The 15,752-nt window shown below is 43.3% G+C and overlaps 1 protein-coding gene across 2 annotated transcripts in view; it reads right to left on the bottom strand.

Annotated features, from left to right (window-relative positions):
* SPA17 (sperm autoantigenic protein 17) overlaps nucleotides 1-15,752 on the bottom strand; it is a 102,178-nt gene that overhangs the window by 21,005 nt on the left and 65,421 nt on the right. For both annotated transcript variants that reach the window (XM_044281971.1, XM_044281970.1), the window contains one exon: nucleotides 13,350-14,187. In XM_044281971.1, coding sequence (XP_044137906.1) covers nucleotides 13,350-14,187 — 838 coding nt within the window. The remainder of the gene's footprint in view (nucleotides 1-13,349; nucleotides 14,188-15,752) is intronic.

The following is a 15,752-nucleotide window of genomic DNA, read 5'->3' as shown; positions in this document are numbered from 1 at the left end:
TTTCCTGTTTAACCATGTTATAAAGGAAAATAGTACAGTAAATTGACTTTAATGGGGTTGCTCATCTCCTAGCAACCATGTGTGAAAATTGCACCGCATCCGCACTTGCTTGCGATTTTCATGCATCCCCATTTATTTCTATGGGGCCTGCCTTGCGTGAAAAACGCAGAATATAGAACATGCTGTGATTTTCACGCAACGCACAAGTGATGCGTGAAAATCAACGCTCATCTGAACAGCCCCATTGAAGTGAATGGGTCCGGATTCAGTGCAGGTGCAATGCGTTCACCTCACGCATTCCACCCGCACGGAATTCTCGCCCGTGTAAAAGGGGCATAACTCTTTCTAGAAGGAACATGGGAAAAACAGCAATACTCTCACTGCGTTTTTACGTTATAAATTTTACAAGGTTAATTTTTCGGTATAAATAACATAATATCTTTATTCTCTATGTACGATTAGTGATGCCAAATACATATCGTTTTTTAACGTTTTACTACTTTTTTTAAATAAAACCCCAAGACCCATAACTTTTTTATTTTTCTTTCTATGGAGTTTTGTGAGGGCTTGATTTTTACGGGACAACTTGTATTTTTCATTGGTATCATTTTGGAGTAAATGGCGCTTTTTGTTCGCTTGTTATTACGTTTTTCAGTGGGAACTAGGAATAAATTAGCAATTTTTTCATGTATTTTTTCACGGCGTTCACTGTACGGGATAATGTATGTGATATTTATGTAGTCCGGGTTGTTACGGATGCGACAATACCAAACATATGGGGGAGATATTTTTTTTTGCTATTTTTTTAATTGAAAAGCGTATTTTCAATCTAAAAAAAAGTGTAATTTTTTAATGGAATTTTTTAAATTTAATTAATGTGTTTTTTTCGTTTTTTTTTTTACCACTTAATAGTCCCACAAGGGGAACTATAACAGACTGTATTTTGATTGCTTTCAAAATGCAATGCACTATCCCTATATATTGCATTTTAATGGCAATGCTATTCTAACATTGACCAACAGGCTGCACCAGAGAGTCACAGCCTGCTGGAAATTACTGAAGGCTGGTCTGGGGCCTATATCAGACCCTTGCCAGCCTTCACGCACATCGTCACCCCGCGATTGCATTTGCGGGGTGCCGATGGCAGTCCAGTCCCTCTGTCAGCACTTTACATGCGGTGGGCGCCATTGTCCGCAGCATGTAAAGTGTTAAACAGCCCGGATCAGCACTCCTGCCGGTCTGGGCTGTTAGAGCAGGGTCGCGGCAGCGCTTAGACTGGGCCGCCTTAAAAAAGAGGCGGCACAGCCTAAGGCCCCTTAGTGACCACTGTAAAAAAGCATATGGGTGGTCACTAAGGGGTTAAATGGCATCTGTCAGCAGATTTGTACCTATGAAACTGGCTGATCTGTGACATGTGCACTTGGCAGCTGAAGACATCTGTGTTGGTCTCATGTTTATATGTGCCCCAATTACTAAGAAAAATTATGTTTTAATATATGCAAATGAGCCTCTAGGAGCAATGGAGGCGTTGTCATTACACCTAGAGGCTCTGCTCTCTCTGTAACTGCTGAGCACTCTGCACTTTGACAGGACAAGGCAGTGAAAACATAATCATGCCTGGTCTTGTCAATTAAAGTGCAGACCACCCCCATTGCAGAGAGAGCAGAGTCTCTAGGTGTAACGGCAACGCCCCCATTGCTCCTAGAGGCTCATCTGCATATATTAAAACTTCATTTTTCTCAGCAATGCAGGCACATATGTACATGCAGGGCCGGCGCTTCCATATAGGCAAGGGGGGCAAGCCCCCAAGCCCACCACCGACACCGGCCAGTCCCGAGCCTTTTTTTTATTTATTGTGAGGCCTTGCGCTGGTGGGGGCCTCGCTCCGGCTCCGGGAAGGGGGCCCGCGGCAGGTCACGCGGAGATGAACGCTTCCATTGTGGAAGCGCTCATCTCCATAGTCATCTATATCGCCGTACTCAGGACATCGATACAGATGCCTGTGCTGTGGGGCAGGGGAGGGAGAGACGTCTCCCTTCCCTGTTCCTCTGATATGCCGCAGGCACAAGGCCCGCAGCCTATCAGAGGCCTGTGCAGGCCTGTGCCTGAGCCGTACAGCGCGGGACACATACCGGAAGAGGCCTGCATCGCATCGCTGTGTGATGGAGGTAAGTATTAGTGTTTTTTTTATTTTTATTTTTTTATACTGGACTTTTACTGCCACATGGGGGGAGCGGAAGGAACTTGATCCTGGCAGATGGGGGTGGGGGGTTGGCACTTGATACTGGCACATGGGGGGATTGGCACTTGATACTGGCATATGGGGGGGTTTGCACTTAAAACTGGCACATGGGGAGTTGGCATTTGATATTGACACATGGGGGTGGTTTGGCACTTGATACTGACACATGGGAGGAGGCACTTGATACTGGCACATGGGGGGGAGGCACTTGATACTGGCACATGGGGGGTTGGCACTTATTACTGGCACATGGGAGGGCATGGAGAGGCACTTGTTACTGGCACATGGGGGGTGGAAGAGAGGCACTTGATACTGGCACATTATTATGGGGCACTATGGGGGGCTCTGTGTGGTACTAGTATTATCAGGGGTATTATGTGTTTCTGCAGTATAGTATTGGGGAGCACAGCGGCACAGTATTGGGGGTAGTAGGATGATTTGTCCAGAAGATGAGAGGATGATGAAAAAGTAGTACACTAAGATTATTATTTTTTGTTGTCAAACTGCAGAATCGGAAAATGGCGACAAAATGGTGGTCTGGTCTGAAAGGAGAAGACGAGGACAGAGAACATCTACATCAAAGGAGACGTCACTGGATGTAAGAGGTATGGGGAGCTGTATTTCTGTAATGATGGGGGGGGGACGTTAAAGTCAGCAAGTGTCGTGGGGGGGGGGGGCTTATTGTTTTTCGCCCCAGGGCCCCATTTCACCTAGAACAGGCTCTTTGTACATGGGACCAACACTGATGTCTTCAGCTGCCAAGCACACATGTAACAGGTCAGCCAGTCTCATAGGTACAAAACTGCTGACAGATGCCCTTTAATGCTGAGGCCAGACCCCTTCATACAGTACGTGGAGGCATAATTCCCCCACCCTTTCTTCAGCTCCTTGCTACAGTCTTTTTCACGATTAGCCACACATACGAAATGTCATTTCACAAACAAAACCATTGAAAGGTTCTCGGCGTGAAGCTAAGGGTGCAGAGCCAGCTGCAATTAAACAGTTCTGAAGCTGAAGAATGACACACATTATATTTTCTTTGTGCAGGAACGGCTTTCACATCAGTGTACGGCAATTCTGTGCAACTATTTTGTGTATTTCACATGAATACTTCCTGATTATACTGCTCAGCGGTAAGACTTAGCATCTACTGAGATCACAGCCTGCAGGAGACACTTCATTTCTCAAGCGTCATGCTGTCTGTGCCTGGGTTATACTGGTGGGAGAAGCTATATGGTTCCCCGTGACTGAGACCCCAGGTACATGCAACAGCAGCTCTACTCACATAAGAATACCGTATTCAATCCCATATTCCTGTCCATAGGGGGGAAGCATTTTAGTTGTTGTATTCTGGTATATAGGGGCAGAATTATAGTAGTTATATTCTTGTACATAGGAGCAGTGTTATAGTAGTTATATTACTATACATAGGGCCAGTATTTTAGTAGTTATATTCTTGTACATAAAGGAAGTATTATAGTAGATATATTCTTGTACATAGGAAGTAGTATTATTGTAGTTATATTATTGTACATAGGGACAGTACTATAGTAGCTGTATTCTTGTACATAGGGGCAGTATTACTATAGTCATACTTTTGTACATAGGGGGCAGTATTATAGTAGCTATAATCTTGTAGGTAGGCAGATGTATTATAGTAGTTGCGGTATATTCTTGTACACAGGGGCAGTGTTTTTCCAGATGTTACTTTAAAGTTTATAGTGAATTTTTGTTTTTCAAGGTGTTTTTGTGTTGCATTTATGCATTTTCAACATTTTAGGCATTTTTGTAAAAAAGCAATAAGCAACATACATGTTTCCCATGTGTTTCTCCCTTAGGCATCTCTATAAGATTTGAAAAAAAAAAGTTTTACAATAAAAAAAAAAGCCATTTTTTTACTGTCAAAACCCCCCCACAAACACACTCTAAGGAAACCACCAACAATCAGTCTGCTGCCAAATTAGAAGAAAGCAAATTACCACCAACCCCCAATCATTCACCTGCCACCACCAAATAGAGAACAGATCACTCCCAATATAATCAAGTACAACCTATTCCCCAAACCGTAAACCCACCCCCACTAAATCTCCTCAGACCTCAAAACAACAAAATCACCAACAGCAATGTCTGGGTGTCAAACCATGCAAAATCAAATCCCCCCACAACTCACTGCCCAAATAACAAGTGAACCGAATCACCAACCCCTACATACTCGGATCAAACCAACCAAAATCAAACTTCACCCACGCAATTATGAGCAACCTTCTTCTCAGATCACACCTAAACCATCAACCTCATCTCTCTGTCGCATCACACCAACCCCAACCAGGTCACCCTGTTCAAACCACACACCCAACCAAATCATCAAGAATCAATCTCCAAAATGATTCTTACCCCTCCAGTGATTGGAACTAGTGACCAGGTGAACACATTGCACTCAGCAGATAAATGTCATCCTCTATGACAGTTTTACATTTTTATTTACATTTCGGCGAATGGTTACAAGAAGGACCCATATTATGTGAGGTATTGCCTGACCCGCTACAAGATCTGTCAGCAGGGTACGGAGCAGTGCCCAGCTTCTCTCAGTGATTTTAATTGTGTTACAAGCCACATCCACCCACACAACAACATAACCACAGCAACAAAATCAATTCCACTTAAAACAGATTAAGCCTAAAGCACAAATAATGCCAAGAGACGCACTTGACATGACTTGTGTCATCAACAGCAAAAACTTAGTTACGTTCATATCTCATGCAAACATATAAAGCGTTTGTGGTGTGGTGGCTACATACATGGCAGCAGTCCATGGTGTATAGGATTTCCAAGTATCTTCGGTCTTGATACAAAAATCTTATGTGCTCCTTTCCTGGAGTTTCTTCTGGAGTCTTTAGCACTGCGTTGTCTTGAATTGGTATTGCTAAATTCCCATCCTTCACTCAGCCTGCTCAGCAGAACGTCGCTTTCATTCCGAAATCCACAGGACCAGGCAGCAGAGCTATGTGTTGAGATCTCCTGATTGTTTTTCCTAGGAGCTGCAGACTCACATCACTTGGGATCTGTGAGAGCCTCCTACTCCAAACACATCATGTGCTGCTGCTGCCGCCTTTGACTTGTTTTTTTTCCTTACCATTTCAAGTGAATAGTAACATTGATTTGGGAATTGTGGGTTCACACAGGATCCTAGCAGCAGAATATGAAAGTTATAATTTGCTATAAAAACACATTTACGGCGGCGTTCTCCAGTTCAGACCACCAGTCGAGGGTTCTTATATTTTTTCAATATTGGGGAGGTTTAACCATCACCCAAATATCTACAGACAATGAAAACCCTTCCAATTGTAGGTCATGATCATAAAGAGTCAATTTTGTAGCACCGAAGAATGGAAGATTTTTCATACGAGTTTCATGCACATGAATAGAGGTGCCTTCAAATACTGAAAAATAATAGCACCCCCTGATCAGAACAGAGGTTTGTTTTTTAACTTTTTATGAGTGACAGCAGTGGCGTAGCTGAAGGCTCATGGGCCCTGGTGCAAGACCTCAGCTAGGGCCTCCCTTCCCTCAGTGGTTGGTGGTCAGGTGCAGGGAAGCACATAGCTTTTGTGCTGCCTGGGCAAAAATTGAAATTGCACCAAACCCCCATGCCAAATTCTTGACCTAACCCCTTCCCTCCAGCCAGAGGTGTAACTTGACCAGCATGCAATTTCTATAATACCGGTGTCTTCTTATGTGGCACAAGGGTCTTCGGGCCCCCTGAGGCTCCTGGGCCTGGTGTGCACCCTCTATAGCTACGCCCCTGAGTGACAGAACAAATCACTATTGGGTGGAAACACATGTGAATATTACTGCCCCAACCTTCCTTGTCAGATCATCCACAATATTGTGTCATCAGTTGGTTGTGGTGAAACACGTCATCCCGCTTGAATGATTTTATACCACTAGGGAAAAAATTTACATTAAGGCAACAAACACACAACCATATGAAAATCAGTAACATTAAGCAGCTTTGATGGTATCTTCCTCATGGCGTCCATAAACATGGATGCAGTTTTTTAACATTCATTAACATCATCAAGAAAATCACCATGCACAATACGACAAAAAGCCATACATGCATACTGCATCACGCAGGAAAACCTCCAAAGAATAACACCATATTATGGTTCTGTACAACTCAGAACTTGCACAGACCTGTAATATAGTCATGTGTATGAGCCCCTAGAAGATTGAGGTACACATGCCACCAGGGCTGGCCTTAGGTGTTCAGGCGCCCTGTGCGAGCTAATCTTGTGGCGCCCCCCCGGTTCACCTAAACATACACAAAGAGGAAAACAATCTTTGTAACAGTTTTTTTTTATTACAGATAATTTAAGTGCAAGTGCAAACAAGTACAATCATACCCAGTGTCACCCATAGCCAGTCTCCTGCCCCCCTTAATCATACCCAGTGTCACCTTTACCCAGTCCCCTGCCCCCCTTAATCATACCCAGTGTCACCCTTATCCAGTCCCCTTCCCCCTTAATCATACCCAGTGTCTGTCACCCTTATCCAGTCCCCTGCCCCCCTTAATTAGACCCTGCTCCCATTTAATGAAAGATATTTTGTAAAAAAAACAATAAGAACAGGTACTCACTATTTGAAGTCTTCTGCTCCCTCCCTGTCTGCAGAGCACCGGCCGCCGCCCTCACACATTGAGCGGATCCTTCCGCGGCTCTCTGTGAAGGTGCAGCACTTGGACGCTGCGCCTGCGCCCCTAAGCTCCTCCTCCACGCTCCGGAACCTGACCTGGCAGCTGCAGCGGCTCAGCTGGCCAGGCTCGCCTCATACAATCTCGGGTCGGCCTGCTGTAAGAGACCGACTGCGAGCTCTGTTGGCCGCCGGGCGCCCCTGTTGCCATGGCGCCCTGTGCGGCCGCACAGCTCGCACACCCCAAAGGCCGGCCCTGCATGCCACTGAAAACATGAGGTAACTAGTGACAAAGGAACATGCAATTATAGCGTATGAATACAGCCTCAGACGTCAAACCTGTACAGTCCCACAAACAGGTTAATAAGGGCATTGAGCAGACAGGTTCTTCCTCCACCTATGCCAAGTGCAGATAGGAAGCTGAATTTTAGCTAGTCAGTTCCTCAAGTTCTCTCCTCTCCCTCCCTTAGTACTTTGAATAGGGGTCGTTATCACCATGTGTATAGCACAGCAGAGTAAACATACAGTATATGTGCTCCGTTACATTCTCAATGTTGACTAGTAGGAGTAGAGTGTGAAGACAGAATGGGCTTACAACATACATCTTACTAATTATAGAGGTTCTTGTTTTTTCTGTCAGATGAAGGATCCAGATTAAGGAGCCTAGGAACCTAGGACTACACTGGAAGCAGGAGTGGAAACAAGGCCGAGAAAAATGGCAAATAAAAGGGTCTTTGACATATGTGAGAGGGACATTGTGTTGGCCACTGCTCCTGCTGCAATGGGTTATTCTGGAGGAACATGTTCAATAATGGTGTAGGATTCAACCATAACCTACAGAGTCACACCGTTTTGTAAAGGTTTTTATTTTTATTTTGAACAAAGCAAAAAATGAAGAGCTAGTCCCGACAAAGTTGGCACGAAGCATTAGAAAATAGGATCCAGGTCTCCTAATCCAAACTAGAGTGCTAAAGCTTTAGTACCTAACTCCTTCCCAGGAGGATTGAGCAATTCCCAAATATTCCCGTCATTGTTTACAGAGCTGCCTGACTCCATATGATATGCCCCAGACCTGGTGAACATGCCTAAAAATTGCTTGACTCTGAAAACGCACCTATAGGGTAGGGCCGCCATCAGGGCAGTACTGGTGGTACTGCTGTCAAGGGCCCGGCAATTAGGCTCTTTTAGGGGGCCCAGAGGAGGCGTTAGATTACTATCACCAGGGGCGTTGTCATGTAAAAACATTCGGAGCTTGAGCCCCGGCATCAAGACGCCAGCTTTGGGATGGCTACTGCACATTCCAGGGGGAAGGTTGTGGACATGATGCAGGCTACACTCACTTTACTTTGGATAGAGTCATCCCTACAGGCAAATGTCATTTGCTTCACACTCCCTCCATAGTAGATTGGAATGATCTTGACATTACAGTATCTGGGACCAAAAAGCAGCCTTACAATATATTTTTATTAGGTCTAATAAATATATACAGTAATGTAAAGCTGCTTTGTGGTCCCCAATAATTCCAAGATCACTCCAAAAAATTATGGAGAGGGCCTGAAGTAAATTACTCTGCCTGTGACACCCTTTATCTACAAGCATACCACCCAATAAAGATCCACCAGAAAGAACCTAGATCAATGATGGTGAACCTTTTAGAAACCGCATGCTAAAACTGCAACCCAAAACCCACTTATTTATCTCAAACACGACAATTTAACCTGAATACTACAGTCCAATATAGTTTATCTTCCATGTACTTTATCAATTAGCTATAATAGCCTGCATCCAAGCCACAGAATAGTGGATCAGGACAGAGCCTATCCATTTTCCTTCTGCTGGTATTTAGTAGTGCTGTCTTAATCGTGCTAAATAAATAATACACCCACACAGCTAATGGCTTATATGATAGAAATAAGTTGTATCCCAGTGGCCAGAAATGCTTTCTGCTGCAGCATTGACCTCTTGCACCTTCTTCAGGGTTACTGGCAGGGATTTAGAAGAAGGTGCAAGAGGTCAAGGCTGCGTCAGAAGGCATTTCTGGCCACTGGGAAACAACTTATTTCTATCATATAAGCCATTAATCGTTATTAGATCATAAAAGGGAAAATCTGTCCTTTAGCTGATTAGTAAATTTTCTCATAACTTTGCAGGACTCAATGGTGGAAATTTATCAAAACTGGTGGAAAGGAAAACTGACTTAGTTGCCCAAAGGAGCGCTGAAAAATGAAAGGTGGAATCTGATTGCTTGCTTAAAAAACCCTTTAGCCAAAACAAATGCTAATAGTTATTTATGTGATATGATGTAGGATGGGAACCTTTAATGTGTGATCTGGAGTGGATGTGGGGCGAGTGTGAAATTGGGAGTTTAAGTGGGGGTGGGGTCAATGGTTGGGGTGGGGCTGTGGGTCAAAGCGTGGAGCCTGGGTGGGGCCACAGGGGAGCACCACAAAATTTGCCTATATGGGGCCCTTAAATTTCTGATAGCAGCCCTGCTATAGGGCGCAACCACCTGGCACGGTCATGCTACAGTTGGGAACCACAGCATCTCATTTCCCAATAGACGTCAATGAGGAAGTAGGTCTCAATGAGGACAGGCCTGGCAATTTCCAAGTTCTGATGACTGCACCTGTTGTACATGTGATCGACCACACATAAAACATGCCTACCCACTTGTGACTGCTGACCACAGTTAACCATATACCACAAACAGATGAACAAAATATTTTACCACATGTATCACTATTTGAAGTCAATCAGAATGCTAAAAAACGACAAAAATTCACAACAGTTCATAAACGACCGCAGACAAAAAATGCACCCTAAAAGCATGCAGTAACTATGTGCGTTTCCTAACTGTAGCATGACCGTGACTAGACTGTACTGTGTGGTTGTACCCCTACACTTATTCCTATATGAATGAAGCACCCCTGGGAGGCCATGTTAAAAAGACCCACCCCAACATTCCCAATCTAAACCCTTATCTATGATGTCTTCCTGGCCACTAAGCAAACTATAGAAACTGCTTGGAAAAATATGACACCAGACTTCTCTGCCTGTCATGGTATATAGTCAACAAGATGTTACCTCTATTCTCCAGGACAGACAGGAGATATCAGGCAAACCTGGACTGACCCCTGGTATGACTGCCTCCAATTTACTCCGCAAGCAACAGCCTCATTGTCCCTTTTATTCCCTTATCTAAGCTAGAACAGGATGCTCTAGTTGTCTTCTTCCGCTAACTTTTACATTCCAAAGGCCAGTCAAAAGTCCCTTCTTGTTTCAGTTTTTCCCCTTTGTTGGAAATTGGATCATGTGCATTTTGAAAGCAGTTTATCTTAGTGAATACCATCTGATATTGCTACACCAAAATGTAAAAAGAAAATTGGACAAAAATGACATCCAGAGTCTAGGTGATTACCCATTTTTATTTGGATGAAACTCCTTGAATCGCTGGAGACCTTGAATGAATCCTATTTGTCCTCCCAGGAGATTCTCAGTTGGGTCCAGATACAGATATGAAGAGGGTGGAGAATTGAGAGAATGGAGAGTTGGGGTGGAAGGAAGCAAATACAGAGAAAGTCGGATATCATTTCAGAATGTCTTCTGCTTTTGGTCTAATTCCACATGCTGTGGCAGCCCTGTCTTGGATTATCAATGGCAGATTAAAGGGTTTTTCAGGTGAATGTTTTAGATTAAAAATAAAAAATAAAATCAGCGATCCCCTAATGCTGACCTTCACTTTATGTTCCAGGTTCTACACACAGGAAACGGTTTGGACTGCCCACCTAGCCAATCACTGGCTGAAGCAGGTTGTCGCTGCAGCAAGGGATTGGCTAAGTGTGCAATCCAAGCCATTTGCTGTGTGTTAAAATAGGGACCAGAGGAAGTAGACAGCAGCTGGGACCAGAGCAGCATCAGGGAACTGGTGAGGTCAGTAATGATTTCTCTTTAATTTTTACCCATTCAACACCTTTTTTAGAAAAAAAATGCTCTGAAAACTAGAAATCCTCATTAAAGGCATTGTGCCAGAGAGCAAGGTGCTATATGAAATACAGGAAACCCTCACTCCGATCCCCACTGGGCCTTCTGCGGTCACGTATCATTCACATGACTGCTGCCATCAATTGCTGGCTTCAGTCATGTGTGAATAAACCATATGTAACCACTGAGTCTAGTGACTGGCTGCAGTGGTTACATGAAAGATGAACTTCACCTACATGAGAAACAGCATGTGAAGGCCGCAGGTCCAGGGAGAATCTGAGCAGTGAGGACTGGAGCCGCCACGTGGGAGTTGCAGGACATTTCACAGGTGTGGGTTTTTAATTTATTTCATAAAGTCCCCTGCTCTCTGACACTTTTTAAAAAGTCTTGGAAACCACTTTCGGCCGGATGGGGTCATCTTTGTTGCTGCAGCCAATGACTGGCAGCAGCAGTAATGTGTCATTGGCTGCAGTGGCACATGTGACCCCTGTCCATGCCAGATGTTTACAAGAGGGGACCGGAGAGGGTCAAATGCAGTGGTGGTCTGAAGGAGACAGAATGGATCAGGGAGGGGGAGCCATAATGTGTTAAAAACATGGCAAAGCCTCTTAAAGAGACTGCAGTAATGCATAAAAAGTAAACCTAAACTGAGTTCACATCAGTAAATTTTATCTTTATAATCACTCCAGTTATGGTGGCTGTACAACACATAGAGAAGATTCCAGAGAGCACGCACACAATGGAGAGGACTCCAGTCCTTGCATGGTCAGTTTGTGGCACATGGAGGAGGAACCGGAGTATAGGGATAAAAATGACTGATGTAAAGTCAGATTCAGGTGTACTATTCATGCATTACTCTAGGTAATAGGGCTGATCTGAAGTGAAAGAGTCCTATTAAAGGAATTTCACAGATATGATAGGTTTCTGAAGAACATGTAAAGACGATCAATGGAGCTGGCCTAGCAGGAGAAGAAGGAGAGTACCCTTTTCTTTTTTTGCCATGTGGCCTCAGGTTTACACTCTCAAAGAATGTCTAGTCTGCCTGATATAACTGAAAACAGGATTCCATAGGCTGAGAAGATTTGATTTTCTGGCTGCTATGCAGAGGTTGAATGATTGTCTTTTTCTGCCTTCTGGTGCTTCTGTAGACTGAGTAGAATCGACTGAACCAAAAACTAATGACGTCAGATATGAAAGACATGAAATGTGTAACCTGTGTTTTCATGGAGATGGCAATTCTATCCTAAAAACTTAGATGACTGGGCTGAGCCATAAATCCCCAAACCATAATATTATCCTTCAGATGCCCTAATAATGCTTAACTAGAGGCACAACTAAATCCGATGAACCGGTTACCACAGGACACACTGGAGGGGCCCATTTATTGGTTTGTAATTTAACTATTTTTGTGAGGTATTGAGTTTGATAGGATATAAAATGCACCAAAATGTTACAGGTTCTAAGGTTAAGCTCTCAATCCAAGAATTGAAAGTAAAAGATCCTCTGTTCCTATCCTGGCAAAGCAAATTATGCAAGGTTTCTGTCTGTAGGGTTTTTAAGTCAAGAGAAAAAAGTTGCCCCCATGTATTTAATCTCCACCCATTTTCTCATTTCTATAACTTTTCCATGACTGACAGCTCATCACTTCCACCCTCAATATGTTCCCAACAAACATCTACAATCATGTAACATGCTCCCAAATTTAACGTCTCTCACAGCTTCAAATCCCACTGCTGCCAATTAAATTAATAACCGGGAAATGCAACTTTTCTGCCTCCCCGAACCTCAAGTAACATATTGTCTGTTACATAACTGACAAGAAGTGAGAAACCGGCAAGGCTTACAGAACTGAAGGAATGAGCCAGAATACAGCACTAGACTACTGATGAGGGACCTCGCACTGTCTGATGGGAGGCAGAATATGAACAATACAGTGGTTATATAGATGTGACTACTCCTGAGCTATATGTGTACATCACAAATGAGGGGATAGTTATGTACAATATATTTTTATTTTGAAAAAAATAATCTTATTGGTGTTATTCTTTGAAAAGAACATGAGAATTTCAGAAAATGTACAAGGAACAGAATCAAATAATAGATCGGTATAGAGGGGGAAAAAAGGGATATTGATATGAGAAAAATAGATGATAGATAAATAGTATTAGAACTTTGCCTCCAAAAATGAGAAGATCACAGTAAATATAAGTCCTTGGGTTGCCCTCTGTGAGAGATGTACAGGTGGCCAAGTAAATTGTCACCAAGCTTTTCATAGACAAACAGAGCCACAAAATGGAAGAAGACTCAAGGATTTATATTGTACAAGGTTCTATCAGTAGTTGTGAATTGTTATCTAAAAATGTGTTTATAGCTGTAAGTCACTGAAGGTCTTCTGGAGAAGTGACAGGGTGATAAGAATATTCTATGATGTTACCTCTTCTCTTGTATCTTCCCCATCTTCTTGCTGTTCTCCAGGGATCTTGATTGTAGCATCTGCAGATTTACCCCCTTCATCCTCTAGTTGCCCCTCAGTCTCAATGTCCTGATTGTTTACTGACTCTTGTTGTTCCTCAGTATTATTTTCATGGCTTTGTGTGTCCTTTGTCACACTGGTATCTGGTCCCTCCGCAGAGGAAGGGCCTTCTGCAGCTTCAAGTCCCTGAGATTCCATTACATTCTTTACTTCTTCATGAACTTGCACATCATGATCTTCATCATCATCTTCTGTGGCCATCTTATCCAGATTTTCATGCATGTCTTCTCTAAGGCTGTCAGTCTGCATCATGCCCTGACCTACTACATCTTCTTTATTATCTGAGTTATCTTCTCTGAATTCATTTTCATTGTGAATCTGCTGAATATCATGATCTCCCAAGTCTTCTTTTATGGCCAGATTGTCTTCTTCACCCTGAAACTGGAGTCCATCGTGATCTTCAGCCTCATCTTTTATGAACAGGTTTTCTAAATTGTCTTCATTCTGTTCTTCATCCTGAAGACTTTGTGTTTGTTTGGCCTGACTCTCCAGGTCTTCATCCACTGTGGTATCTCCACCAAATATATCCTCTGTTGTTGCAGCATCATTCAGTAATGGTCTTGTTTCTTTGAGGTTGTCATGAGATTGCACTGGAGTGGAGTTTTTTTGTGGGGTCTCTATTAGGTCTTCCACATGGCCTGCACCTGTTTCTTCCAAACTCTGATCTTTTTCTTGATGTAGGGCAGTTTCTTCTGAGGTCACATCTGAAGCTGGATACTCTTGGAGAGACAACTCGTTGCTGAAATAAATAAAATAATAATTGTTATAATTATGATGTGGACATTGTTTGAATGATCACTAGATACCTTATGCTTTATGCTTCAGTATGATTCAACATTCTGCAGGAGGACACGCAGTCACTATCGGGCCCAGGAGCACCACTGGCTGGAGGAAAGGGGTTAGGTCAAGAATTTGGCATGGGCGAAGTGCCATTTCAATTTTGGCCTCAGGCAGCATGAAGACTATATGCTTCCCTGCCCCTGGCCACAAAGCACTGAGGGAAGGGGGCCCAAAACTAAACTCTTGCACCAGGGCCCATGAGGATTTAGCTACGCCCCTGCCTATAAGCTTAGCTCCTGTGATAAAATGCAACTTGATGCACTGCATTCTGGTAGATTTTGTATCTTTTCTTTGCCATCACACCTATACACTGCATGGTATCTATAGTCTATCTCCCATAATGCAACACAGCAGCTTGTTCGCACAGGTGGTCGGACACATGGGCTCCTGCAACCAGAGAGATAGCAGAAACGCAGCATAATACTGAATGCAGTCCTGCATGTGAATGGAGAAGACAGAATTACTCTTTATTTCAGTAGTATTGATATTGCCATAAATTCACATGGGCGAATGTAAACCATTCAATAAACATAAATGGCAGCAGTTACATACACCATATACAGCATCTTCCCCCTCCAAAGATTTTGGTTCATTCGGTAACGTCCACAGACAAGACATCAGGTGACAGTGATATGGTCTAATTTCCTGGGCGGTTGCTAGGCAGTATGGGCCTATGGCTTGTTGCCAGGCAATAAACATCACCTCTTCCCTGTCTGACAACGGTACAGTCAGCAAAGAAAAAGGGAGAAATTTATCAGTACTGGTGCAAAGGAAAACTGGCTTAGTTGCCTATAGCAACCAATCAGATTCCACCTTTCATTTTTCAGCTCACCTTTGGAAAATCAAAGGATCAATCTGATTGGTTGCTATGGGCAACTATGGCTTTCCTTTGCAATAGTTTTGATAAATCTCTCTCTTTGTGTGGTTCATAGGTAATGTTTAAATTGAGGAATGTAAAACAGCTCTCCGCCATGCTTATAATAGTACACTCCACCAAGGATTGTATAATCTGCTGCTCGGCAACATGATGGCGGTGGAGATCTAGAACACCTCTCCACAACTGTACAGTTATTGAATGCACTCTCTGCTCCGTTGCTAAAATGCTAAATGTTGGACACCCCTTCCCTGGTGTCAGTGACACAGTCTGCTAAGCTTAAGGTACTGTTTCTGCTGTTGCTAGGCAACATAAAGGCTGGGGTAATCTTAAAGCCTCTAGTCACTTGTCGAGAAGGGAACATTGCACTAATAAAAGACTCTCCAAATGTTTCTAAGTACACGGCAAGAATGCTGTCTGAAAAATTTGATTTATATATGGAGAAGTGTAAAGCTCTTTTGCCCAATGCAAAATCTGTAAATGATCCTATCTATAGTCCTGGTCTCCTCATATGGTGCAGAGATACAAACTCTATAGTTGCACCCATGTATTAATATACATTCCCACACCTCCCTCAGATGACAGTGGTA

This window comes from Bufo gargarizans, chromosome 2 (genome assembly GCF_014858855.1).
Source record: "Bufo gargarizans isolate SCDJY-AF-19 chromosome 2, ASM1485885v1, whole genome shotgun sequence".
NCBI lineage: Eukaryota > Metazoa > Chordata > Amphibia > Anura > Bufonidae > Bufo > Bufo gargarizans.
This window is presented reverse-complemented; position numbering and strand designations above follow the sequence as displayed.